Source organism: Danio rerio, chromosome 1, assembly GCF_052040795.2.
Source record: "Danio rerio strain M-AB ecotype USA chromosome 1, GRCz13ab, whole genome shotgun sequence".
Lineage (NCBI taxonomy): Eukaryota > Metazoa > Chordata > Actinopteri > Cypriniformes > Danionidae > Danio > Danio rerio.
The window spans coordinates 46,210,126-46,237,060 of NC_141021.1; the positions used below are offsets into that span (position 1 = coordinate 46,210,126).

Sequence of the window (26,935 nt, forward strand, 5' to 3'; positions counted from 1 at the left end):
AGACTTCAGGCTTAAAGCGATCAATCCCTGAATCTCGAATGGCTATAGATCTCGTCTTGTGCTTATTAGCGATGGATTACTGCGCAATTGCTTCCAAATTGGTCAAATGAAGGGGAGCGAAAGAAACAATACATCATCTGCCGGAGAGCCAGGATCTGTGCAAATCTATTCAAACAAATAGGGAATTTGCAACACCTGAGGTAACACTTAAATGAATAGTTCACCCAATTATAAATAACTCACTATTCCGTTGTTTCAAACCTTGATGAGTCTGTTGAACATAAAAGATGATATATTGAGGAAAGCTGGAAGCCTGTAATCACTTTCGTTGTATTTGTTTTTCCTACTATGCAAATAAATGATTCACAGTTTCAATCGTTCCTCAAAATATCTTATTTATTGTTTAACAGAAGAACAAAACTCAACTCATAAAGGACTATAACCACTTGAATGTAAGTACATTTATTTTTTGGGTGAACTATCCCTTTAATGCACACCAAAATATCACTTATGTTGTTCTAAATGTTCTGTTGTCTGTGGAAAATATGAACCAAAAAAAAGGTATTTTGAGAAATCGTAAATATAAATAGTCTTTACATATCTTCCTTTACATATGTTTCACAGAAGAAAGTTATACTAGTTTAGAGTGAATAATGACAGAGGGGGTGATATATTCCTTGAACTGGTTAAATATATCCTCCTTATTCTCAGATTCTCATAGTTTAATTCAAAGACAATGAGAAAGAGCATATCAGGAGACTCCAATACAAGCTACAGAAAAGCAGCTTAAGGTCAAGATGAGAGAGAAATTTTAATGGGCCACTTGCATTAGTCTGAGGTTAAGCAAGGTAAGAGTTTGCCCTTTCCATCCAGGTATCTAGTCTCCCTCCATTTCAAGCAAACTCTTTTTTATTTATTTGTACTACATGAAAGTACTAACTATTTGCAAAGTAAACTGTTAAAAACAATAGTTTTCAATTGCAAAAATATATATTTTATTTTATATTTATTTAAGCACAAATTCTGACAAATTCTAATTATTAATTAGTTGCTTATGAAATGCCTATTATGATATTGGCTGTTCATTCATTCATTCATTCATTCATTCATTCATTCATACATTTTCCTTCAGCTTAGTGCCTTATTTATCAGGGTTTGCCACAGTGGAATGAACCACAACCACTGAGCCAGCGGCCAGCGTGCTGCCTACTGACTGTTTATTAGTATTTATATAGTACACATTCTACTACCTAAACATAACTACTATCTTAAAAATTATTATTAAGCAGCAAATGAGGAGTTTAAGACAGTCATAGTTAATGGTTTTTGTACCTTAAAATAAATTAACCTGTTTTTATTTATTTAATTATTTTGATTGATTGATTGATTGATTGATTGATTGATTTCACTATACAGTAGTCCATCGCTATAACGTGGTTCATCTTTTGTGACCTTGCAGTTTTGCAGATGTTTTTTAGTGCAATTTGACGTGATTATTTTTTTAACAGACTATTGTGTTCTTCATCCTGATTGGCTGTTGACCATTGCCAATCAATCTCCTCCGTGTCTCCTGTACAGTACATATTGCGTTTAGTTTGCCAAATTGACATAAATATTCGATTGCTAGCAGTGTGAATTACCACAAGGATGCAAAAAGGTTTGTAACTGTCCGTACAAGACCATCGTAAAGGGAGTCGCACTCCGGATGCGCCGCGCAGCCAAGCTACGACTTAGGACATTTCATATTTACTTCATATTTCTGCCGCACCACAGAGCACCATTTGAATCACTTCATTTTAAATAACATGCCAATGTGCATGTTCCGTTTTGTTTCAGTACTTACAACTGTCATATGCGCGGCGCATCAGGTGCACGACCCCCTTAAGGATGAAGTCTGCTTTAATTTTGTGGTTCAGTGACTGCAGAATAAGAACATTATGCTGGATGCCAACATTATCCGCACAAAAGCTGAATGAACCTTTTGCTGACAACGATGAATATTTGCTCCAGACAACAGGCTTTGATCTTTGGTTTCATTCTACAATACTAGAGTTACTTTTTCTATGAAAGTTTGAACTTTGAGAGTCTTTAAACAATATAAGTGTGAAAATGTAAATGTCTGGATGAGAAAAGTGTATAAGAAGTATAATGAGGGTTTTATAGCCTTAAAACATCTATAATAATTGTTAAAAAGATAAAGCGGACTACTTCGCAGATGTCGCCTATTGTGGCCTCTTTTTAGAACGTAACTCCCGTGAATAACGAGGGACCACTGTATTTGCAAAACTCAAGTTATTATTCTACTCTGTAAAAAAATGTAACTTTAATGGACAAAACCTTTAAAATGTCTACAGAAAAAAAAATTGTTTATGGACAATTCCCTAACTTTAAAATGTCAGAGACATGGAAGATGTGTATTTTTTTATTATTAATTGAGGAGAAAAATTAACAGAATCTATTCTCATTCATCAATTTCTTTTTTATTGTTTTTTTTGCTAAAACACTTTTTTGAGTTTGCTTTAAAACATACAGTAGTTTTGTGCTATATAGTAACACCACCAGTCAGTAGAGGCCTTAGCTGGGGGATCTAAAGCTCAAATGTGATTGGACGGTCCATTTTAAGAAAGTAAAATGAGGGAAAACATACTAAAACACAAACAAATCTTTACTAACTTTTAAGGTGGATTTCAGTATACTGCAAGGGCTTTAAAAAAGAACTAAATGAAATATCCATTAAATAACAGTTTCCGGCATGTTCTCCCCGTGTTTGTGTTGGTTTCATCAGGGTGCTCCGGTTTCCCCCATAGGGCCAAAGATATAAACTAAAGTTGAATTGGGTAGGCTAAATTGTCTGTAGTGTATGTGTGTGAATGAGAGTGTATGGGTGTTTCCCAGTGATGGGTTGCAGCTGGAAGGGCATCCATTGCATAAAACATATGCTGTATAATTTGCCGGTTCATTCCACTGTGGCAACCCCAGATTAATAAAGGAACTAAGCCAAAAAGGAAATAAATGAATGAATAACTCTTACCGATATTTTATGATTCAATTGTGATTTCTATTCATTCATGCGTTCAAATAGCATAATAGGTCCGTGATGTCTACACTGACAACTTTTTGAGTTTATCAAAGTTTCATTTTAACTTTACAGTTTAACAAAGTGACTTTGATTGACATTTTTAGTAGTTTGAACCAATATATTGTAATAATATAAGCTAGCTCTCTGCAACTCTCACATGGTGGCCCACTAAAGCTAAGCAGGGCAGTGCCCAGTCAGTACCTGGATGGGAGACCACATTGAAAAGCTAGGTTGCTGCTGGAAGTGGTGTTAGTAAGGCAAGCAGGGGGCGCTAACGCCCCAGTATAGTGAAGGGGACTCTATACTGCTCAGTGGTTGCCATCTTTCAGATGAGACATTAAACCGATGTCTGAGGTCGATAAAAAAGATGTCGTTCAAAAAAGAGTAGGGATTTAACACTAGCATCCTGGCCAAATTTTCCTACAAGTCTCTTAGTCATAGCCTTCTAACCTTTCCCATATCATAATTGGCTTAATCACTCTGTCTTCTTTCCACCAATCTGTTAGTCTGTGGTGTGTGGTCTCATGCAATACGGCTGCAGTTGGGTCATCCAGGTGAATGCTGCACACTGGAGGTAGATGACGAGATTCTCCCAATGTGTGTAAAGAGCTTTGAGTGTCCAAAAAAGCCATATGAAATTTTTAAGAATTATTCATTATTATTATTAACACTCAAAAAAGGATTTTGCTGATTGTTTAAAGTACTTATTAAAAAATAGCTGAAATGACACAATTATTATTTTTTTTTTTCAAGGGACAACTTAAAAGTTTTATGTTCAATCCACTTATATTTGTAAAAACAATTAAGTTAAGTTAATCAGTGTGTGTTGGGACAACATGAAGAAATTATGTGGAACCCTGACTTTATTACAGTAAATTTTTCGGTAATTTTTCTGTAATTATTTCTGTAAATTTTTCTGTAATTTTTTTCTGTAAAAAACCCAAGGTTTTTTTCCTTCACTCTCCTGTTGGTGAAGTTTTTTTCGCTCTTCGCTGTCGCCACTGGCTCAGGCATGGTTCAGGATTGGTAGAGCTACGCATGGATGAATTTGCTCTTCAGTGTTTGAACTCTCAGTAAGGATTTTAAATCACACTGAACTGAGCTAAACTGAACTGAACTTAAATACTAAAAACTGAACTACACTGTTCCAGTTACTATGACCATTTATGTGAAGCTGCTTTGACACAATCTACATTGTAAAAGCGCTATACAAAAAAAGCTGAATTTAATTGAATTAAAGACAATAAATAATTTCAAATGTCTACAAGTTGTTGATAAAATAATTTTACTAAACTCCATAAACCATAAATCATTATTTCTGTCTCTTACTCTTTATTTTATTTTTGTAAGCATTCAAGAAGCCTTTCCAATTCACAATGAAATGTGTTTGTCACATTTTGCTCTAGAAATGGCTAGACGCACTCCTCAGTCTGCTCTTTTGAGGCAGAAAGGCTGTTCCGTGTCTACTGTCTTTAAAGAAGAAAGCAAACTGGATCTAATCAGGATGACTTCAGTGCAAAACAACAAGAGGACAAATGAGAAACAAACCCCTGACTGCTGCCCAGCATGCGACTTCATTCAACAGCTCACACCAAACCTCATCTCGACTGACAGAATTTCAAAGAAAACGCCTAAAAAAAGAAACACACAAAGTAAGGGCGAGAATGGACAAGAAACTCAAATACCGGGAGGTGAATATTAGTTTGGAAAGGCTGAGGTGTGGATCCGTTGTGTACATGCGCTGTAATTGGAAGGTCTATAAAAAGTTATACGCAATGATTTTTACTGTAACTTCAAATTATAGTCTAGCAAAAAAGTGACATTTCACTGCGTTGACAGATAAGCCAATAGTTGCTGCTCCCAGAACATTATTACCAACTGCATGGGGGAGAAAAAGGCTACTGACTTTTACTGAAAGTTGTGATGCAATTCCAATGAAACAAGTAGCACTGTTTCAGGTAACTAAAATAGCATCTATCCTGGAGAAAAGTATCAGGAGAGTCATCTTATAGCCTATGTCCTGGATAGACTAGCATATAGCATATTAATGAGTTTTATCATCTGACATTTGGCTATTTTGGCACTTACAGCTCATCAATGGATAATGTTTTAACCCTTTAAAGAGTATGATTACACTGGTGTGAGAAGTTCATGAGTTATCAAGTTATAAATCCAGCAGTTACAATCTCTCCTGCAGTGTAGACTAACATGGCAGCTCCCATCATCTGCCATAAATAATATGATCTTTATTAACCCGCCTAATTGACTAAATACATGTTCTTTTGCAATTTTGAGAATCGGAATATCAGATAGGTAACACTTTACTTGAAGGGGATGTTCGCACGACTATCATGAAAGCTTTATAATCATGACATGACTTATTTTGGCTTCATGATGATCATGATGATTCATGTTTATGACAGATTTATGACAGGTTTTGTTGTCTTGGTAATGTCAAGTAGTCATGACAGACAAAAACAGGTTCTGATGTATTTGTTTATGTCAAGTTGTCATAACAAACAATGTCAAATGTCAGAGAATGACATTTAATGATATAACGTTACCCTGATGAAGCCAGTTCTTTTCCGAAACGCATAGGTTTTTCAAGGATTAGCCATGTGAATAAAGTCTTTTTAATGTTCTTTCCACATTTTTCGAGTGCCTTGGACTGATTTTTGCTGTTTAATCTGACTAATCCCTTGCTCAAGGAGCACTGACACATTATTTAAGCTACCCCTGAGCACTTTTTGTTTGATTTTGGACATTTAATGTGAGTTTCATGTTTATTACATCACTTCAAGTAAAGTGTTATGCAAATATTTTACAAAATCATTAGGATGCTTGACAATATTTGGAGTAAAGGAACAATGAAACAAAAATCTAAATATACTGTAGATAAATCTGCAGGCTATGGTGTCAGGTGATAAACAGTGAGTCACCATGGAAATTTGAAAGCGATGCATTCTAAATATCAGTCAAACTAAAAACAGAGTGGCTATTTGCACTTGTCCTGTTGGCAGAAGCTATTTACACTAACTGCCCAAGTGCGCTCTAACCAAGCACAAAACTGTCGCAAAGTGCCTCAATCAGGGTCAAATGCTTGTCAAATTACAGTGCGAATATTTGAAATTTGTGCGAGTGGAATCATGGGATCGATCAAATGTTTTTAACTCTTTAAAGTTTTAGCATTTTTTATAGTTCCGTTATATGTTTTTTTTAACGACCAGTTATATTACAAGTAATGTTTATTTGGTTATTTCCACGAGCGTGGATTCCATAAACATAGAGTGAAATAGTTGTCAAAACATAGCCGCTGCCTATTAAAAAACTTTCACGGGGGGGGGTCAGCAGGAGTGTTTAAAAATTAGATGTGAAGGGGTAAAATGAAAAAAATATATATATTATTCCATTATAGAAATTAAAATATTCATTTATTAATTTTCCTTTGGCTTAGTCTATTATTTATCAGGGGTTGCCACAGCGGAATCAACCACCAACTATTCCAGAATATGTTTTACATAGAGGATGCCCTTCCAGTTACAATCCAGTATGGGAAACATCCATACACTAAAGGCTGATTTACACTTCTGCGTCAAGCGTACGCGTATACTCTGGCACAGCCTGCATGTGAATGCATACCCCTTGCCGTGGCCGTCGCTGAGCCGCACCTCTGAATCAATATAACTACACATTACAACAACACGTAGCGCAAGCTCTGTGATTGATTGCCTTGGTAGCGCTGACGAGTGTGGGCGGGTGTGAGCCCGATGGAGCGATTGTTTACAAGTGTGGAGTCCCGTGAAGGAGCTCCAGATGGAAAGTTTTGTTTTGTGTTTACCTTATGATTAAGGTTGTTGCACGTCCGCCAGCTCCCGCCTCAGAATGAGTGAGTTTTAGCTATTTATACATTAAGGTAGCATTCAGAAAAAACAACACTGCAGTGAAAAAACACAACAGAGAGGAACATAAAAACCTACTGCTAACTAGCGTTTCGAAAGTGATGGAAACCCACACCAACACGGAAAGAACATGCAAACTCTACACAGATATGCCAACTGGCCCATCTGGGACTCAAACCAGCAATTGTCTTGCAGTGAGGCGACAGTTCTACCTGCTGAGCCACCATGCCCCCTCATTTCTAATATTGTCTACTAAAAAGCATAGCATTTGGTACAGTGACATTACTGTGTGTTATGTCAAATGACTTTGTCTAGTAATTGGTTATTTGTGCTAGTAATTAAACATTTATTATGTTTACAAAATAATAGTCTATTTCCAATATATGCTGTTTATAAAAAAAAACGAGGTTTTCCGAAAATATTAAGCAACACAAATATTTTCGACTGCGACTAAAACAATGAAAAGATCCAAAATCAGCCTGTTAGAATCATATCTGAAGGATCATGTGACTTTGTAGAAGTACTGGCTGCTAAAAATTCTGCTTGATCATGACATGAATTAATGACTTTTTAAAATATCTTTAAAAATACAAATATCACATTTGACTGCAATTTTAATTAAACAAATGCAGAACTGATTGAGCAAATCTACTGCACAGCACTGCATGCTGTATATTACATTTTTTTAATATGAGCACACATTATGCACACATTTCAAACAGCAGTGTGCGGTCTGAGCCTGCTCTGTGCATGTTTAATTCAGCAAGTAGCATCCAGTTTTCTCAGAAAAGAATAAAAATTTGATCAGCAGACTAATGAAACAATGCAACAACACAAAAAGCACCCAATTCATTTTTCACATTGAAAATGAAGGTCAGGAAGAGGCAAGCGCATTGCATTTTGGGATACAGTCTCCCACACAGTGCACACTGCCAAATTACCAGCCCATCCAGTTTTTTTATACAAAACAATGCAGAGTGAAATAATAATAAAAGTAGCATACAATTGCAAACAAATTTACAAAAATCTCACTGGTTAAATTAAATATTTTTAACTAAATGGATGGAAAAAGGAAACTAATTTCCCTATACCACTCAGACGATCCATCCAACTGGCTGGAAACTTACTAAAAATGAAATGGTATAGTAGAAAATATATACTGTATGTTTTGAAAGTAAAGAAAGCTTTGGCATTTATGCAGCATGCTTAACCATATGATGAAAGAAAACATACCTGATTGGCATCAAAGGGCAACCTCTATCTACATTTTCTGCCAGAGACACAAAGTGCTCCTCAGATGGCGGACAATATTGGTCTTTATGATGCCGAGTGCTGGGGGTCACTCAAATTTTCTCAAGACAAAGCACACCAGACATGCGCCATAAAACACGTTTCCTAAATTACTTTATCATGAAGGTTTTTTGGGGGTCATACAAATTTTTACATTTAAAAATTCCCAAATCAAGATACAGTTTGTTGTCATGTAACAATGAAGGCTTTCAGGTGTTTATAAAAGTAGAAAAATAAATAAAATTTCCTAATCCCGATGACATTTATTAAAGCATAATCTCGAGTTTGATTATTCTTTTATATATTCAAAGATTTAAATATCTAAAAGATAGCATGTGATGCTATTTTAAAAGCTGTCATAATGGGTGGAGAATAGAAACACAGTTAGTAGGAACCCAGTTATACTGTAAAACCAGAACCAGATTTTTTCTGGTTTCTGTTGCACTGCCAGCTGATTTGTTCAACCTCTCAGATTTTCCTAACTCCCATTCAAAAAATAGGTGGCACATTTTGATGAGGCAATATGCTACCCATCAGATTTTGCTACAATTTGAATGTGGAGTAGGGTGATTTGAAGCTGTAATATCTCCTTAACCTACCTAATCCCTAACCCCAATCTCAGAACCATTCAAATACAGTATTGGTAGCATAATCTGTCAGGTAGAATAAAATGTCAGGACATCAGTCAATAGTGCCATCATTTACCCACAGCATTCAGAAATGTCAACAACTAGAAAAAAAACTATATTTTCATTTTCAGCAGACTACAAGTTTTTAAACTTATAAAAGTCATTTTGACCATTTTTGTAATATATAGTGCACAGGATAAATGAGTACACCCCATTTTGAAAATCAATATTTTCATCCACATCTCAGTGAATATTTGGTGCATTTGAACAAAAAAGAGATTTATTAAACAAATATTATTAAAATAACATCTTAGTCACCAAACATCTTTAGATGTTACATAATCAAAACAATGTATTGCAATACATTTAAATGCATGCAAATTATTGCAAAATAAATTACAAACTACAAAATTTCAACAAAATTTTATATATCTCTTGATTTTTGCTACTTTTAAAAATGTTATTTAATATTTTTCCCTAACATATACATTTTGGCTACTGATTTTTTGACCATTCTCATAAGTTATTTTGTTAGATAAGCTCCAGATTTGAATTTAAATGAGAGATTTATGAGGGGTGTACTCATATTTGCTGATCACAGTAAATAAAGCTCATTTAATAGCAGCCTGACTTTTCTTAAATGTATGCATGTTTCAATCTAAAATTGTTATTTTGATAAAGTTACAAAGTAAAAAAAGGGGTTTTCCTACCTTGAATGGCCATAATGGTCAAATTGACCACATGCATTTCAGTATTCGCTACTTTATCCTGTGCCTTTAAATAGATATTTACATTAGATATTGCCTACACTGTAGGGTGGACAGTATGCACATTGAGGCGCAGGCAACTGCTATGTTTTCAGGCACTTACTTCAAATACTAGCCATAACTTCACTTAGCCAACAATAATACAAGTTTCTGGCACTGTAGGATTTTGTTGTAAAATTTCATTTACATTGTTTGCTGATTTTATTCAGCAAAAGTAACATAAGTCTAGTATTTAGTGCCTGTTGGTGCTACTTTGCCTCATGGTCAATGCAGTAAGTGACAGTACAATCATCAATAACTTTACTTGTTGAGCCCAAAAGTTGGTAACCTGCATAAACCCTTTAAAAAATGAAACTTATCCATGAAATGTTCTGCCTAGCTTTAATCTCGACTAGGTCGTTTGAATAACTGTTGTCCTGGGAGCCCTGTACAAATATGGCGGCGGTATTGACGCACTCTCAGTGCCAGTACATTTATGGCTGCTGCAAAGCAACTTTCTGCTAACAAAAGCAGAACTTTCTTATAGCTGAATCATAGTTCACTTAAATTTTCACTGCGTTGAAGTTGCTCACCCGCTTGATGGACAATGTGACCATCTAGGTCTGCAAACTTGTACTCAATTATGGGCCACATTTAAAAAAAATCATTGTCTTTTGGGGGGTATAGACTATAAACTATTATGGCAAACATTGAAACTTGACTATAAAATCTCAATAGAATCTTAGTTTGTAAAAATGGCATGGCACAAATTCAATTTGGCATTATATGAATGGTCAGAATGACCGCTACAGTATGATCATTTTAGTATGTAGTAGTTGGCATTCTAGTAGCTAGAATTCTTGTAGCTCCAGTGTTAAGACTGCAGATTTTATGCATGAGCAAACAAATACATTTACATACTAAAGCTAAAAGAAAGCATCATAAAGCATCATATGGCCTCTTAAATTAATGTTTCCCTCTCAAATAACGGTATCTTGATTTAAGAATGTTTAAATATTCCTACAAGAAAACAGGAGAAAAGCCTTTTAGCAGTGTATACAGTATATTAGCAAATCAAATGAATGATAATACGAATTTAAACTAAAACACTTGTGTTTGTCATGATCGCTTGCTAATTTACAGAACAAGACCCATGTCAAAATGGCTGTGCTTAATGCTTCAGTGTGAATCTTACATCAAAAGTCCTTCTCAGGAGAATTCCTCCTTCGGGTCGCTTTGCATGTATGTTATTTCTTTGCTCTTGGCTGGGTTGGAGCAGCCGTTGTGGTGGTGGTGGTGGTTAAGCAGGCTCTTCCGGCCTGGCTGGGTGTTTGGCTCTGATGGGTCACACACGGTGACTACGGTGGTCTCCATTCGTGACATTGTGTACATGCTGCTCTGCCGCGCTACTTTATGCCTCATAGCCCGCAGCTCAAGCTCGTCATAGTCAGAGACTTGCACAAAAGGGCACCAGCGGAAAACACGTTTGAAGCCAGCGCGAAACCTGAGTCCAGACAAGAACAAATACAAGAGCAGAATAAATAACTAGACCAAGCTATTGGTAAAAAAGCAAGTTCAAATATGAATATCTTTCATTTGCACTGGCAACTGTTTTACCAATTCACTGTAACTGTAATTCCTGTTGTGAAATAATTGCCTCGAAGGAGGTGAAAACAGGCTTTTATTCAAATGCAAATACTGTAGGACAAATGACCAGAAGCCATTACAAGCAATCAATGTGTTTAGTCCAAGTGACTGAACAGAGTAAAAAAAAAACTAAAATCACAGGTCAAAGGTCACTGCTAGAAAAACAAGCCTAGAGTATGCTTTTAATTTTGAACTATATATAAAAAAGCCTGTCATAACAAATATTGAGGTTGGCTTGAGAACGACTATTTGGAAATCTGAATTAGTTTTAAAGGCTACATATGTCTGCACACATGGCTACATTAGCATACTGTACCACATTGTTAGCATGTTTCATTTGATTACTAAGCAAACTTGTCCCTCTTCAAATCTAGCTCTTACATGCAGTAGCCTACAATTTCAGCGATTTATAGGCAGATTTACAACCCACCTAATGTATTTTTACATTGCTTGATGGTTTCTAGCAGAACTAGCACTGCGAGCGCATTTTAGCACACTGCTAGCACATTTTAGCACACAGCTAGCATATTTTAGTATACTGCTGATATGTTTCTAGCATGTCCTTGCTGAAAAATCTAGCTTAAACCAGCCTAGGCTGGTTGGCTGTTTTTAGCTGGTCGATCAGGCTGGTTTTAGAGGGGTTTTGGCCATTTTCGGGCTGGTTTCCAGCCATTTCCAGCCTGGTCTTAGCTGGTCAGGCTGGCAAATGACCAGCTAAATCAAGCTAAAACCAGCTTGACCAGCCTGGTTTAAGCTGGACATAGCTGATTATGGCTGGGCTCCCAGCCTGGCTAGGCTGGTCAAGCTGGTTTTAGCTGGTCATCTCTCAGCATGACCAGCTAAGACCAGGCTGGAAATGGCCAAAACCGCTCTAAAACCAGCCTGGTCGACCAGCTAAAACCAGCCAATCAGCCTAGGCTGGTTTAAGCAGTTTTTTTCAGTAGGAGTAATAACACTGCTAGCACTGTTTAGCAAACCACAAGCATGTTTGTAGCATGTTTTAATGCTTGAAAAATTCGGACCTTTAACATGTTAGCATGAATGTAACACAGTTTTATGTATACAATTTAATGAACTGTAGCAACCAATAAAACACTACTAGCATGTTTTACTGCAATGCTAAATCTTTATAGCATTATTTAAAACAAAGCTAACATGTATTAACACATTGCTAGCATGTTTATAACATGATTTGACCCTGTTAAAACCTGTTTAAGACTAGACCTGAAGAAATGCCTGAACAGAACAGAGAAAACTATGATATTAACTAACAATTTTATAATTCCCACTTGCTATTGTATCTGTATTTCATTTGATGCACAAGCATGACTGCATTTTCCATTCTGAAATTCATCTCACAACTGCCTTTTAACTGAAACAGGATGGAAGATAGTCACAGGCTTTCAGTCAAACGTAAATAAAGAGAAAACAAATATCTCTGCAAACGAGTGAAGGCCATTAAGCAATCAATTTGTTACATCCAAGTGACTTAACAGGACAAAGCAAAATGTTAAGTGTCGGAGGCTACTGCCATCAAAACAAGCAAATGCTTTTAATTTTTAATAATCATGTACTGCCAGCCGGTACATTACACAGCAGTCTGTATTGTGCTTTTTTTCCAACATCAGCTTATAAAGGTTCTCCCATGTCTTGTTTTCTGATTATTGAATAGCGTATGGTTGCAAACTGTTGCGCTTGGGATACTGGTGCCATTTCAAGCTAAGCCAAATGGGAGCTGCAGAAATTAAATGTGGATTACTTATCATCCGGTCCTACATTTCAGCCATGTTTTCCATCTGTGGTGCATTTACATAAAGTCAATGCTATGGCTGTCCCAGCCTGATCAAGTTAATGGCGGGTAGCAACAGTTGCTAAGCTACAACTGGTAGAGTGCTCAAAAAGAAAAAAAAAATATCTGCAGAGCTGTATAAAGGTCATTAGATACATGCAATGGGGAGCCATATAACAGTCATGCTCTCACAGTATGGTAGAGTAAGCTTTTAAATATACAGATGCAAAATAAAATCTACTTTAAAATGTATAAAACTAAAAATTTACTTTAAAATAAATCAATTAATAATAAATCCCAATTAATAATTAATTAAATTAATAAAAAACATGGGTGTGCGAGAGATCTGCAGAGTTTATGATGACATCAACAGTCTGCCAATCACATCACAAACCACAGGAGAGGGCAAATTCTTCAGCAGGATAGCGCTCCTTCTCATACTTCAGCCTCCACATCAAAGTTCCTGAAAGCAAAGAAGGTCAAGGTGCTCCAGGATTGGCCAGCCCAGTCACCAGACATGAACATTATTGAGCATGTCTGGGGTAAGATGAAGGAGGAGGTATTGAAGATAAATCCAAAAAATCTTGATGAACTCTGGGAGTCCTGCAAGAACGCTTTCGTTGTCATTCCAGATTACTTCATTAATGAGTTATTTGAGTCATTGCAAAGATATATGGAGTCAGTCCTTCAAGCTCATGGGAGTCATACACAATATTCATTCTTTCACTGCAGCATGACTTTATATTCTATACTAGGCATGAGTTCTGTTAAGTAACGAGACTTTTGTCTAAGCAAAGTCAGAACTTAAGCAAAGTCAGTAAGTTTATTACTGTCCTAATAAAGTAAAAAAAAAATAAGGCATGATCATGTTTAATTTTGGTAAAATAAGTGTAATCTAGAGGCCTTTGTTCTTTCATATAAGTCTGTTCTGATACCAAATGATATAATATATCTATTTTTTTAAATTTATAAATAAATGTATGTAGTTTACTAAACGTAACAATCTTTGAGGTTATTTTCTAGTCTTTAAATGGTTGTGATAGAAGTTGAAAAACTAGATATAAACAGATATTTTGCATGATGTTATGCTGTATTCCTTTTTTAGCATTGGCCTGATATCCTTCTATTGTGAGTGCATGTCTTTTGCTAGTTTTTTATAAACTATTCAAGGATGAGGTGACATTTTCTTCTGCAGGGACTGATGACACACCAAGGATAATATCAATAGAAATGAACTCGTATTGACTCTAAAAAATGTCTTTAATTAAAACCTTGGACAAAAAACAACCATTGACTTTAAATGTGTTTCTAATGGTCCCTATACAACTGACACTGAGCACATGTCTTTTTTCTGTTGCCTATTTAGCCTGAATTGAGGAAATACACAGATTTACGCCTAAATAATTTTTTTTTACATGCTTTATTTACTGCCAATCTGAAAACAGCTTTTAAATAATAATAATAATAATAATAATATTAATAATTCCTTACATTTATATAGTGCTTTTCTGGACACTCAAAGCACTTTACACATTGGGGGGAATCTCCTCATCCACCACCAGTGTGCAGGATCCACCTGGATGACGCGACGGCAGCTATATTGCGCCAGACCGCACACCACACACCAGCTGATTGGTGGAGAGAAGACAGAGTGATGAAGCCAATTATGATATGGGGATGGTTAGGAGGCCATGATGGACAGAAGCCAGTGGGCAGATTTGGCCGGGATGCTGGGGTTAAACCCCTGCTTTTTTTCGAAGGACATCCTGGGATTTTTAATGACCACAGAGAGTCGGGGCCTCGGTTTAACGTCTCATCCAAAAAGACTAAATTTTTTAAAGAAAAAGATAAAAAAGAAAGCCTAAATTCTGACATAAGAAGTGATATTTTTTTTCATTTATATTTGTTTCAAACAACTTTGACATTTTTTCTAAAACATAATAGATTTTGAAATAAGTGGAAAATGCATAGAATAGAATAGAATAGAATAGAATAGAATAGAATAGAATAGAATAGCTATTAATTGATCTTGTGGATGTTGGAATTTAAACCATGGTTTCTGTGGTCATTCATTTATGTGTTGTCAGAACTCAAAAGTTTGACGTGAAGCCTGTTTCCCATCCTTCAATTGATCTCAATATTAACAAGCCTTTCATTTTACTCATTGATTTATGAGTAATATTTCATAAAAAGAGGAACATCTCAAGGGTGCCATTACTCTATGATATAAAGCCTAATCATGCAAGAAATAACAGGAACGACACTAGTGTTGCTATGACAAAATGCATTTATGTCATAAATCTTCTGTTGTTGTGCAGCTCTGTAAATAGAGTCTTACCGGCTGTTTAGGCAGCAGTAAATAATGGGGTTATACATGGTGGAGCTCATGGCAAGCCACATGATTGACAGATAGATCTGCTGAATGAACTTCCATCGAGCCAGCTGCTTGTTCAATCCCGTCACCAGGAAATACACATGGTACGGCAGCCAGCAGAAGGCAAAGGTCACCACTACAATGATCATCATTTTCACCACCTGGAAAAAAACAAAAGGAAGGCAAAAGTCAGCAATTAAGTGTTATTATGGCAACAGTGTGCATTTATTTGCAAAGAAATTAGCATTTTTCTCTAGAAAATGGCAGTTAGACAAATTAACAATTGTTTTCACTTGTTGTGATTGAAAATGACACTGTAAAAAACGCTTTTGTCTTGTTTCTAGTCCAAATATCTAAAAACTTTGAAAATAAGAAGCATTTTTAGACAAACAAAACATAATGTCTTATTTTCAGAAATAATAAGTCAAAATTAAGATAATTAATAATAATCTGCCAATAGGATAAGCAAAATAACCTTTTTTAACTTAACCCAGCAGATTATTTAGCTTGTTTTAAGGAAAAACTCACTTAATTTTGGCATGGCATTTCTAAAATCAGGACATTACTTGTCTTAAAATTAGAGGTGTGACAAGACGCTCACTCCATGAGTCGAGATGAGACATGAGAGAAGGGTCATGAGAACGAGACGAAACAAGATTTTTATACTATTTTCTGGAATCAATGATGAAATGTATGAATGGAAAATAGTCTCTTATAGCCCGTTTCCAATGAGTGGTGTGGTACGATATGGTTCGATACGCTTTTATGGCGATTTCCACTCTCAAAAGGTACCAAAAAGCGAACCGTATTTTACCACTTTTTGGGTACACTTTGCGAAGGGTACCTAGTATGACAAAAGGGCACCTAAAGGCGAAGCTAGACGTGCAGCTAAGCGCTATTGGTTTGCAGAGAAATGTCACCAGCGAGTGCACAGGCAGGAGAATGAAAAAAAGGTAGCGCAATTTTTGAATACACAGCCGAGACATTACTTCATGATAATATATACATATAATAATGAGCCATACTTAATGCATAACAGATTTAGCAAATCAGGGACTTGTCCAGCTCCCTTCCTCCTCATGTGTTTCCCCTTAGCTACAGCAGCTGGGGAAGTTTTAAGATCCACCTATGCTCAAGCTCCCCTCTCGCTCTGCAAATGGGAGGGAGCCCTGGGCTCGAGGATCCCTTCAGCTCAGGGCTCTTTCCCGGGACAGCATGCCAAATAAGCTTTTAATAGCTTATTTGCTAAATGTGAACTCTTGAAATGCTTATTTCTAGAAATTATTTTAAGAACTTGTAGATATTTGAACTAGAAACAAGACAAAAACTCTCAGTAGGAAAAGCATTTGATTTGCAGTGTAGAATTATTTAACCAAATAATGATGTTTTTCACTCTGTTAGTTTTTTCATTGAAATTAAAATACAATAGTTGTGTTTAGTTAAAAAAAATACTATAAAAATATTCTTAAATTAGCAGTTTTCTGTATTTTGTGATTCATGTTTTTATTTTCCAATTTATTTTTGCTTTTGAATTACATTATGAGACATTAATATTTCTTCTGACAACCCTTAACAAAAAAAAGTTGGAAAAATGTGACTTTTTAAAATATTTTTAATAATTTAAAGTGATAAAATGTCAGGGTCTGTGTTGTATTTTATGGTACAAAAACCTTGTAATAAGCTGCCAGAACATTTTCTGTTGTTTTACAGATTGATTTCTCTCTATATTATTTATTATACATTATATTTAGAGTTTGACATTAACACCAGCCAGCCCATCAAACGCAGGTAGATTTCAGCTGTGGTGCGTTAGACAGCCTCTCCTACTAGCCAATTTGGCCAGATGAAAATATTTTTTAAATTGTATTTTTCTTAAAAGCAGGGTTGGACAATAAAGATGACCAAAAAAATAATTGTGTTCGTGCGAGCAAAAGAAAGTAGGTGAATGCCGAATGAGGGGATGATCACTCTCGCTAACAGCTCATGTGATGCGCGTTTAAAACGCGTGTGCACTCCCGTTTCCTTGCGTGAAGCAACTGTGCCTAGAAACACAACTGGTGTGATCGGTTCTCTTTCAAATAGACTAGACAAAAAAATTATGCTCATGCACCCACTGTCCTGCTGCTTTCAAGAGCTCTAGATTTGTCTTTTTGTAAGCAGAACTGGTTGCTTCACTTTAACCATTCTTTGAACAGATTAATATTTTGTCTAACATTATGAATTGTGGATAGTAAAAATGATGAGTTGAAAAACTACTAGCCACAGTGGCTGGTGATCAAAAAAGTAATGTTGTCAAGCCCTGATATTATTATTTCAAACTACTAAAATGTCAATAAAAGTGACTTTGTGAAACTGTAGGGATAAATTTTTCAACATCAAAAGTCGACAGAGCAGAGATCAACATCCCATTATGCAATTCACAACCTTAAACAAACAAGAAAACACTAAATACAGAAACTGTTAATTAACCGTTATTTTTTGTACAGTGCACTAATCACATTTCTTTCAACTGAAAAATAAAAGCTAGTGGTGTGGTTTCAGTGTTCACTGTAGACATAGAGTCAATGGTAAAAGAGTATCTCTTGCTATAATGACTAGTTGTATGCGCTTTGTAGAGAGCCAAGGGACAGATGAAAGCTCACACCACCTGAATGAGGATGCTGCTATTGGGGAAGATCTATGTGTCATGCAAGCTGCATTGTGTTACTGACTTGTACATAAAGAAGCGGGTCGAAGCCTTCCACTCATTTTGGTCTCAATTAGATTCTTGTTTGCTAAAAGACTTTGCTACAAAAAAAAAAAAAAAAGATTCCTTTTTTGTTATGGATTTGTTTATTAATCTATTATTGTTTACAAATTTAACAAAAATACTTTAGGGGAATAATATTTATGTTTAACAGAGTAAGACAATTTTCACAGCCATATCATATATTAATTTTAGGGCACACTTTATTTTAATGGTCTGCTTGTTGAATTTAAGTTACATTGCATCTACATGCCAACTAATTCTCATTAGATTATAAGTAGACTGTTGGGTTAGGGCTAGTATAAGTTGGCATGTACTTGCAAAGTTTCTTTTAGTCAGTTAAATGTCTGTTAAAGGAGCAGTATTAACAGATATTAAGCAGACAGTCTACTACTACTCAAATGGACCATCAAAAAAACAAACATTTTATTCTGGAAAAAGACTTCTTTCAGGTTGGCTGGAATAAAAAATTTTTTTTACATTTGAAATAAAATCAGGGTTTCTGCAGGTTTCACCTGAAATTAAGTCAAACTTAATAAGACATTTTAAGACCACAAAGAATGAAATTTCAGATGTATATAGGGCTAAACACTAAAGACATTTTTAAAGGCCCAACCTAAACAAAATAGACTTGCACCATCAAAAAATCTAATTCTAATTAGTTATTTCTTAGCCACATATTTTAAATAATGTGTCAAAACAAGCAGACCTTAGTTTTATACATAAATGTTTTTCAACATAATCTAAACAAATCTTTAAATACCAAATGCATGCACAACAGAATGCTATAATATTACTTAGGAATATAGTTAAGTGTGTACTGTTGGTGATTGTACGTGTGATGGATTGATTGGGTAGGTTTACTGTACATAAAGTAAAAATTAGGACCCGTTTAAAATGGTTTAAGACCTACAAGACAATATTTCAGTGAATGTAAGACTTTTTGAGGCCTAAATAAATTTTGTTTTTGAAGTTTGAGCATTTTAAAATGTTTTAAGACCCAGTGAATACCCTGTAAAATGCTAATGCCAATATTATAGCCACCCTAGGATTTTTTTTATTTTATTTTTATTTTATTATTTAAATTTTAACAGTGGCAACAGAACAAAGATACCAGAGCTTGAAACTGTTGTCCAGTTACTTGCCTTATTAACCTAACTTGACTTGTAAACGTAGTTAAGACTTTAAATTGCATTTAAAGCTGAATACTAGTATCTTGCACAATAACTGATAAAATACAGTGTTCTATCATAATGGCAAAGACAAAAGTATGCAGGTATACAGAAGAGCATCTCTGAACGCGAAACATGTCAGACCTTGAGGCAGATGGGCTACAGCAGCAGCAGACCACACCGGATGTCACTCCTGTCAGCTAAGAACAGGAAACTGAGGCTACAATTTGCACAGGCTCACCAAAATTGGACAACAGAAGATTAGAAAAATGTTGCCTGGTCTGATGAGTCTTGATTTCTGCTGTGACGTTCGAAGAGTAGGTTCAGAAATTGCAAAAAACATCTCAGACTGGTTTCTTGAACATGACATTTAGTTCACTGTACTCAAAGGGCCTCCACAGTCACCTGATCTCAATGCAACAGAGCAGCTTTGGGATTTGGTGAAACAGGAGTTTCACATCATGGATGTGCAGCCGACGAATCTGCAGCAACTGGAGCAAAGTCTCTCAGGAATATTTCCAGTACCTTGTTGAATCTATGCCACAAAGGATTAAGGTAGTTCTGAAGCCAAAGAGGTTTCAACCCAGTACTAGAAAGGTGTACCTAATAAAGTGGCCGGTGAGTGTATATTATATATAATATTTTAATATAAAAAATGTATTTATTCATTTAAAAATATATATATAATAGTATATGTATAAAAAACAAAGAGCAGCCTCCTTGCAATGCGACAGTGTGACCGACCTTGTTTCACACTGGCGAAAACAAAGAGAACAGCAGAGGAGCAATCAGATCACAAACGGTTATACGGCTGTGTTTTTACTCATTATGCTAATTCATCAAGACACTGCCTGTCATTCAAATACTCCCGCACCCAAAAGCACCAAACAATGTCAGGCTACCAAAATCTTGCTCATGCAACCTTCAAGCTCAGACACTCTGGGCAAGAAATGCGTCTGCCGCAAGACATAAAACCCCAGGCAACACGTTTATAACAAAAACAAGGACACCACATGAGGTCTTCACTAGCTGGGTTTCCATTCTAACGTGAAGCAAATCTTTTGAAAGTTTGCAAAAAAAAAAAAAACATTTAATTACTTGCATTTCCATTAAGTTGTTAGAGCAGTTCACTGTAGTATTGGTAACTTAGCAACCAGTAGTAAACAAGAAGAGCTTAATGGAGACAGCTGATTTGTCATTATTTGTGTGTATTGTGTTTAATGCAATGTCAGGAAATGAATTTTCATCTCCCGTTATTAACATTAACCCTTTTCGCCAACTATATCATGAATCATATTAAGTGAGCATACATTTTGTTAACGAATTAAGTGATTTTTATTTGAAGTTTGCCATTTGTTTCTTGCTATACTTAAAAATGCAAAATGCCCATTAACACATTCCTCTGTGTTCAGCAAATATGCTCCTGAACATCACATACAACAATAAGTTGTAAGGCTATGTAATATATATATTATAATTCTGACTTCAACCATATATATATATATATATATATATATATATATATATATATATATATATATATATATATACGGGTAAGGTCAGAATTATTAGCCCCCTTAAATTATTTGGCCCATGTTTATTTTTTTCCCCAATTTCGGTTTAACGGAGAGAAGATTTTTTTAACACATTTCATAATAATTTTAAAAACTCATCTCTAATAACTTTTTATTTTATCTTTGCCATGATGACGGTAAATAATATTTCACTAGTTATTTTTCAAGACACTTCAATACAGCTTAAAGTAACATTTAAAGGCTTAACTAGGTTAACTAGGCAGGTTAGTGTAATTAAAAAATATAGCATGGGCTACTAATTTTGTCCCTAAAATGGTTTCATAAAAATTAAAATCTGCTTTTACTCTAGCCGAAATAAAACAAATGAGACTTTCTCTAGAAAAAAAATATATTATCAGACGTACTGAGAAAATTTCCTTGCTCTGTTAAACATAATTTGGGAAATAGTTCAAAAAGAAAGAAAAAAGGGGGGCTAATAATTCTGACTTCAACTGTATATCATATCATGTTATGCATAACCTATATATTTCACGATGTGACATAACTCTTATAGGGTATGTGCACAGCTAGTGTTTCTTCTCATACTGATAAACTTTCGGTGAATGGTTAATGTGACTTTTTTCAATTTGATTTGGTTCCTTTTACAGCATTGATGTTATAATGTAATTACAGTTCATTCAGTTAAATAGACTTAAGGATGTATTTAGTTCTTCAAGCGTAAAATAAAATGAAAATCTGTTTACATGAATTAGCCATCAGGATCAACAGGCGAGCGTGGAAACTCCATTAAAATATTGGGGGAAAATAAATGTTTTATTATTCTTAATATCTCGTCTGTTTTAATGAATATAACTTAAATAAAACTGTTTTATTTAAATGCACCAAAAGTAGTTTTTTTTCTAATCTTTCATCTATTTTTATCTCTCTTTTCTCTCTCCTATATTTAAATCTGAAATGGATATATATTTGAACATATATAAAATGATTGCAAATAAAGTTAAACATACTTATTTTTAATTCTAAAGTTGGAAAATCTCCATAGTAACTTAATTTAGCTTAATTTAGCCTGCTTTCATGCAACTAAGTCAAGGCTAAATTCAGCTAGGATAACCTTTTGTGCAATACCCCTCTGTTGTCTCACCCCTGTTTGTAATCTGTTCAATCTTGTTCTGTGAATTTATACCTCTTTTTTGGTTTAGTTCGTTGTCTTGTATTGAATTGAAGAGTCTTGAATGTCTGTGAGGGAGCCTACCTGTGACAGGTACCATGTAATCATTTATATTGTTAACAATACATGAAATTACATATATTGTGATATTAGATTTTTGGATTACAGCTGAATTTAGAACTATTAGCCCTGCTGAATTATTAGCCCCCCTGAACATATTTTTCTCCAATTTCTGATTAAAGCAAAAAAGATTTTTATTTTTTTTTTACATATTTCTAAACACAATAGTTTTAATAACTGGATTCTATTATTTTTGCCATGATGAAAGTATATAATATTTGACTAGATATTTTTAAGACACTAGTATTCAGCTTAAAGTGATATTTAAAGGCTTAACTAGGTTAATAATTAGGTATATTAAGGTAATTAAGCAATTCATTGTATAATGATGGTTTGTTCTGTAGACTATCGAAAAACAATTTTATCCTAGCATAAGAGGGCTAATATTGGCCTTAAAATGTGTGTGTGTTTTTTTACGGCTTTTAAAAAATATATAGGAATTACTGTGTGAAAAAAAAAATCCTTGCTCTGTTAAGCATCATTTGATAAATATTTGAAAAAGAAACAAAAATTCACAGAAGGGTGAATAATTTTGACTTCAACTGTATATGACAAAAATCTCATAATCACGATAGAAGTCATGGTATATGAACTACTGTATATATGCTACTACTTGGGCTGAGCTATTTATGGCTCAACCCAAGTTGTAACATATATAGCTCACGTAGAACCATCACAGTTTCTCATTCAGATCTCTGATGCTTTTACCGCTCTGCTGTCCAACTGTGCTGTGTGTGGAGTCACTGTGTGCTTCTCCATCCTGTCAGTTTTATTCTCTCCTCAAAATCTGTGCTCTCTCTTCAAGCTAAGTGTCCTTCTGCCACTGCAGGGTCTTCTGCCATAACAAATCCATTTCCCGTCCTTCAAGAGGAAGATTTTTTTTTCAGTCGTCACCTCATATCTGATTGGAGGAGATTCTCGCTTCATTCCATTAATGAATTTAATTACACTGTTCAAGAGCAGAGATTCGTTAGGTCTCCTTCAGACGGAAAAATCTCTCCACCTCAGGAACTCAATGAATGAGCAGCTAAATATCTGAAAACAATCATTATATGATTTCGATACTGACATCATTAAAAGAGTCATTTTAAGGTGTCAGGAAGACATTGGTCTCTTAAGACGAGTTTATTGTATTATGAAACATTTACCTAATTTTAAAAAGGGATTTTATTTTTAATTAATACATTTATAATAATATTAATAATAATAATAATGATAATAATAATAATAATAATAAAAATAATAATTATTATTATTATTGTTATTATTATTATTATTATTATTATTATTATTTATTTATTTATTTTATTTATTATATTATTTATTTTTTTCTGTGTAAGCTGGAAAAAAAGTTTATATTTTATTTTAAATTCCATAAAGCCCACAGAATATTCATTCTTGTGGTTCTCAATTAAGCAGCGGTTCTCAATTCCGGATCTCAGCCCCCAGCCCTGGTAAAGTCTAAATCGGATACACAGCCAGCCGAAAGTGCGATATGCCCATTAATATAGCAGCAAATTTTTACGCTGTATAACAATAATTAATATTTTTACAGCACTGTGATGGTTGGGTTTAGGGTTGGGGTGGGGGAAGCCGTTAAAAAAATAAAATTTATTGGGTAATTTAATAGATAACATCAATAATACTCAGTACAACTATACTGTTTTTACCTTACTGTGACGGTTGGGTTTAGGGTAGGGGTAGATGTTAAAAAACACAATAAATCGGAAATGTTATAAATATACAAATTATTCTTGTTAACTTCCGGCCACAACCATTTCCAATCTAGCAACAACCCCCTGCCCCGCAAATTTTGTATGTCTTCCTTACCGAACACGGCTGATTCAGATCATCAGCTCGTTAATAGAGAGATCCATGAACTAATACTGAGTGTCAAATAGAGAGACATACAAAGTGAAGTTTCACAAACTAATATCGAGAGGAGCACGTGATATGATCGACGACAGCTGATCCTCATCGCTAATCATTAGCTAGCCTATCAGATCATTCTATAACCACTATAAATATCCTGCCTAAACTTCATTCCTTATCTTCGTTTTTTGGAAAGCACCCACCCCTATCCTTCCCTCCTCCCTAAATCTCTTCCATGATCGGGCAACACGATGGCTCAGTGCCAGCACTGCTGCCTCGCAGCAAGAGGGCCACAGGTTCAAGTTCTAATCAAGCCAGTCGACACTCTCTGCACGGTGTTTGCATGTTCTCCCCGTGTTTGCGTGGGTTTTCTCTGGGTCCTCCGGTTTCCTCCCACAGTCTAAAAACAAGTACATAAGTGAATCGTAATACAGTCACAAGCACCTAACGCATACATACTTAATCTATCAGAACAACCTATTAGCCAGAGTATAAAGGAGGCACTCGAGAAACACCTGGGGCCCCATGTATCAACGCTGCGTACGCACAAAAACTTTGCGTACGCCAGGTTTCACGCTCAGAATCGCTCACGTTTGGATTTACTAACAATGAACTGAACGTGGGAATGTGCGCAGCTTCACGGCAGCTTTCTGGCTGGCGTACGCACATTTTTTGTGCGTGTCTGTTTTATTTCCATTGGCGACTCCTAGAGGCAGTTGTGTTAAATTCCTCTCTACAAAGTGTCTGAGCCTTGCAATGGCAGCTGTATGAGACGGGTTCATCTAGCAGGTAAATAAGGTTTCCATACCATACAGTTGACCAGCTAAACATTAAAGCACAATTTGCAGCAGTCGCCTGTTTTCCCAATGTAATCTGAGCGATCTACCGCACGCACATTGCTATAAAGACACTATCTGAAGATGAATTTGCATGAGTGAATCAGAAACATTTCCATTCAATAAATGTGCAAATAAAATATGATGCACAAACTTATTGATGATTCCTACTTGTCTTTCTCGTGATAAATAGTTGGCAAAATCTGATATGTAGCGGGGAAAAAAAAGAAAGAATTCATTAGACGCTGGATTCGAGCCGAGTTCATGATCGAACGTGTCAATACATGATCACATGTGTCTCGGGGTACGCAGTGTTTCATACATCTGAATTTTTTTCTGCGTATGCACATTTACAGCTTTGTGCGTACGCAATGTATTAGTAAGATTTCCATGCAAGTCTTCGTACATGAGGCCCCTGATCTTTTATCCCTCCTAATGCTCATTGACCAGGCGGGAACCTTGGTCTCATCTATCTCCGAGCTCAGGGTTCTCTCCCGGGACAGCATGCCAAACCTGCTACCATAGTTGAACATTATCTAAGTGTGAACTCTTGAAATGTGCAGGTTGGGAGGGCTCGAGGACTGGAATGAATTGAGAACCACTGTGTTATGGCCCGTTTCCACTGAGTGGTACAGTACGGCACGGTTTGTTACACTTTCATGGTATGCTTTTTTTTTTTTATTTACGCTTTTATATTTCACTGTCAAAAGGTACCAAAAAGCAAAACGTACCGTTTCTAAAGGGTACCTAGCATGACAAAAGGTACCAAAAGGTGGAGCTAGACGCAAAGCTGAGCGCTATTGGTTGTCATGGTTGTCAAACTGTCACGTTTAATTATTATCATCCTGTTTTGGACTATTATGAACTTAGAATTACAGAAACATTTTTTAACCAGAGGTTACATGTGCTGTACCATTAGTACCCTTTTGGCAGTGGAGACACAAGCCATTAGAGAACTCGATGCTAAAATCTAAATGGCATCTTGTTTATTTTACTGTATAAATGCCCATTAGGTAATACACATATATTTGTGTCTATAGATTTGTATAGCTACCTATTATCTAGAAACTTTAAAAGGCTGTGCCTCTGACTGCGCATGTTCACTAAAATACAGAAAAAGTGAAGGATAATTTAAACATAAAGCTAAAAGAAAAAAGTAAACACTAGTAAATATTCCAACCACCATCACTCCAATGGCAGGCATATTTATGATAAATTTCAATATTTTAGTGTTTTTTTGTACTGTAATTAATGCCTCATTCACACTACAAGCGAGCCAATAGGAGCACCAGTGGAGCTCACTCTGAGGCCGGTTGTATTCTCTATGCTGTAGACCTACACAAACCTGTGTTTGCAGCAGGTCACCACCCAGAGTGACAGGCAGCAACAAAGTCGCTGCTAATGTAAAAGAGGGATAAAATTTTATTTTCACTTAATTGAAGTTTGATAATTATTTTCCTATTATGTCTTACAATTTACTTAAAACTGAAGTTGAAACTATAGAAATGGTGTCATTGTTCAATTTGAAATCTCAATATTCAGTCAGTTTTCGCAACATAGGCTCAAGGTAAAATAGTTATCATGTAGTCATATAGTTTTAAAATATGATCAAAGATGGTGTTTATATATATTTTCATAAAACACAGTACTAATGTTTTAATTTTAGAAGATGGCAGAAATCAGTATTAGGTGGACTAACCCTTATTTTTACTCACAACATGTGAAAACATTTGTTATATTGACCAACAGTCAATAAAGGTAAAATACATCAATCCTATAATCACAGTATATGAATGTGAAATGTAAAAGAATATTCTTTATAGAATAAAACAAACATTTAATGTAGAGTTCACCCAAAAAAGAAAACTTACCACACAAAAATATATATTTTTAAAAAATCTAAAAACTGTAACCATTGACTTCGACAGTAAGATAAACAAATACCATAAAAGTCAATGCTTACCGGTCTCCAACAAGGACAGTGTGAGCAAATGATAACAGAATTAAAATGTTTGTCTGTGAACTAACCCTTT

At 35.3% G+C, this 26,935-nt stretch overlaps 1 protein-coding gene across 3 annotated transcripts in view; it reads right to left on the reverse strand.

Annotated features, from left to right (window-relative positions):
- Positions 1-4,352: 4,352 nt before the first annotated feature.
- tacr3a (tachykinin receptor 3a) overlaps positions 4,353-26,935 on the reverse strand; it is a 97,372-nt gene continuing 74,789 nt past the window's right edge. Inside the window, exons 4-6 of one of the 3 annotated variants that reach the window (XM_087235702.1) lie at positions 15,418-15,614; positions 10,839-11,147; positions 4,353-4,710 (exon numbers count right to left, since the gene is read on the reverse strand). In XM_087235702.1, the coding sequence (XP_087091828.1) occupies positions 10,853-11,147; positions 15,418-15,614 (492 nt within the window). In that variant the 3' untranslated portion in view covers positions 4,353-4,710; positions 10,839-10,852. 3 annotated transcript variants of the gene reach the window in all.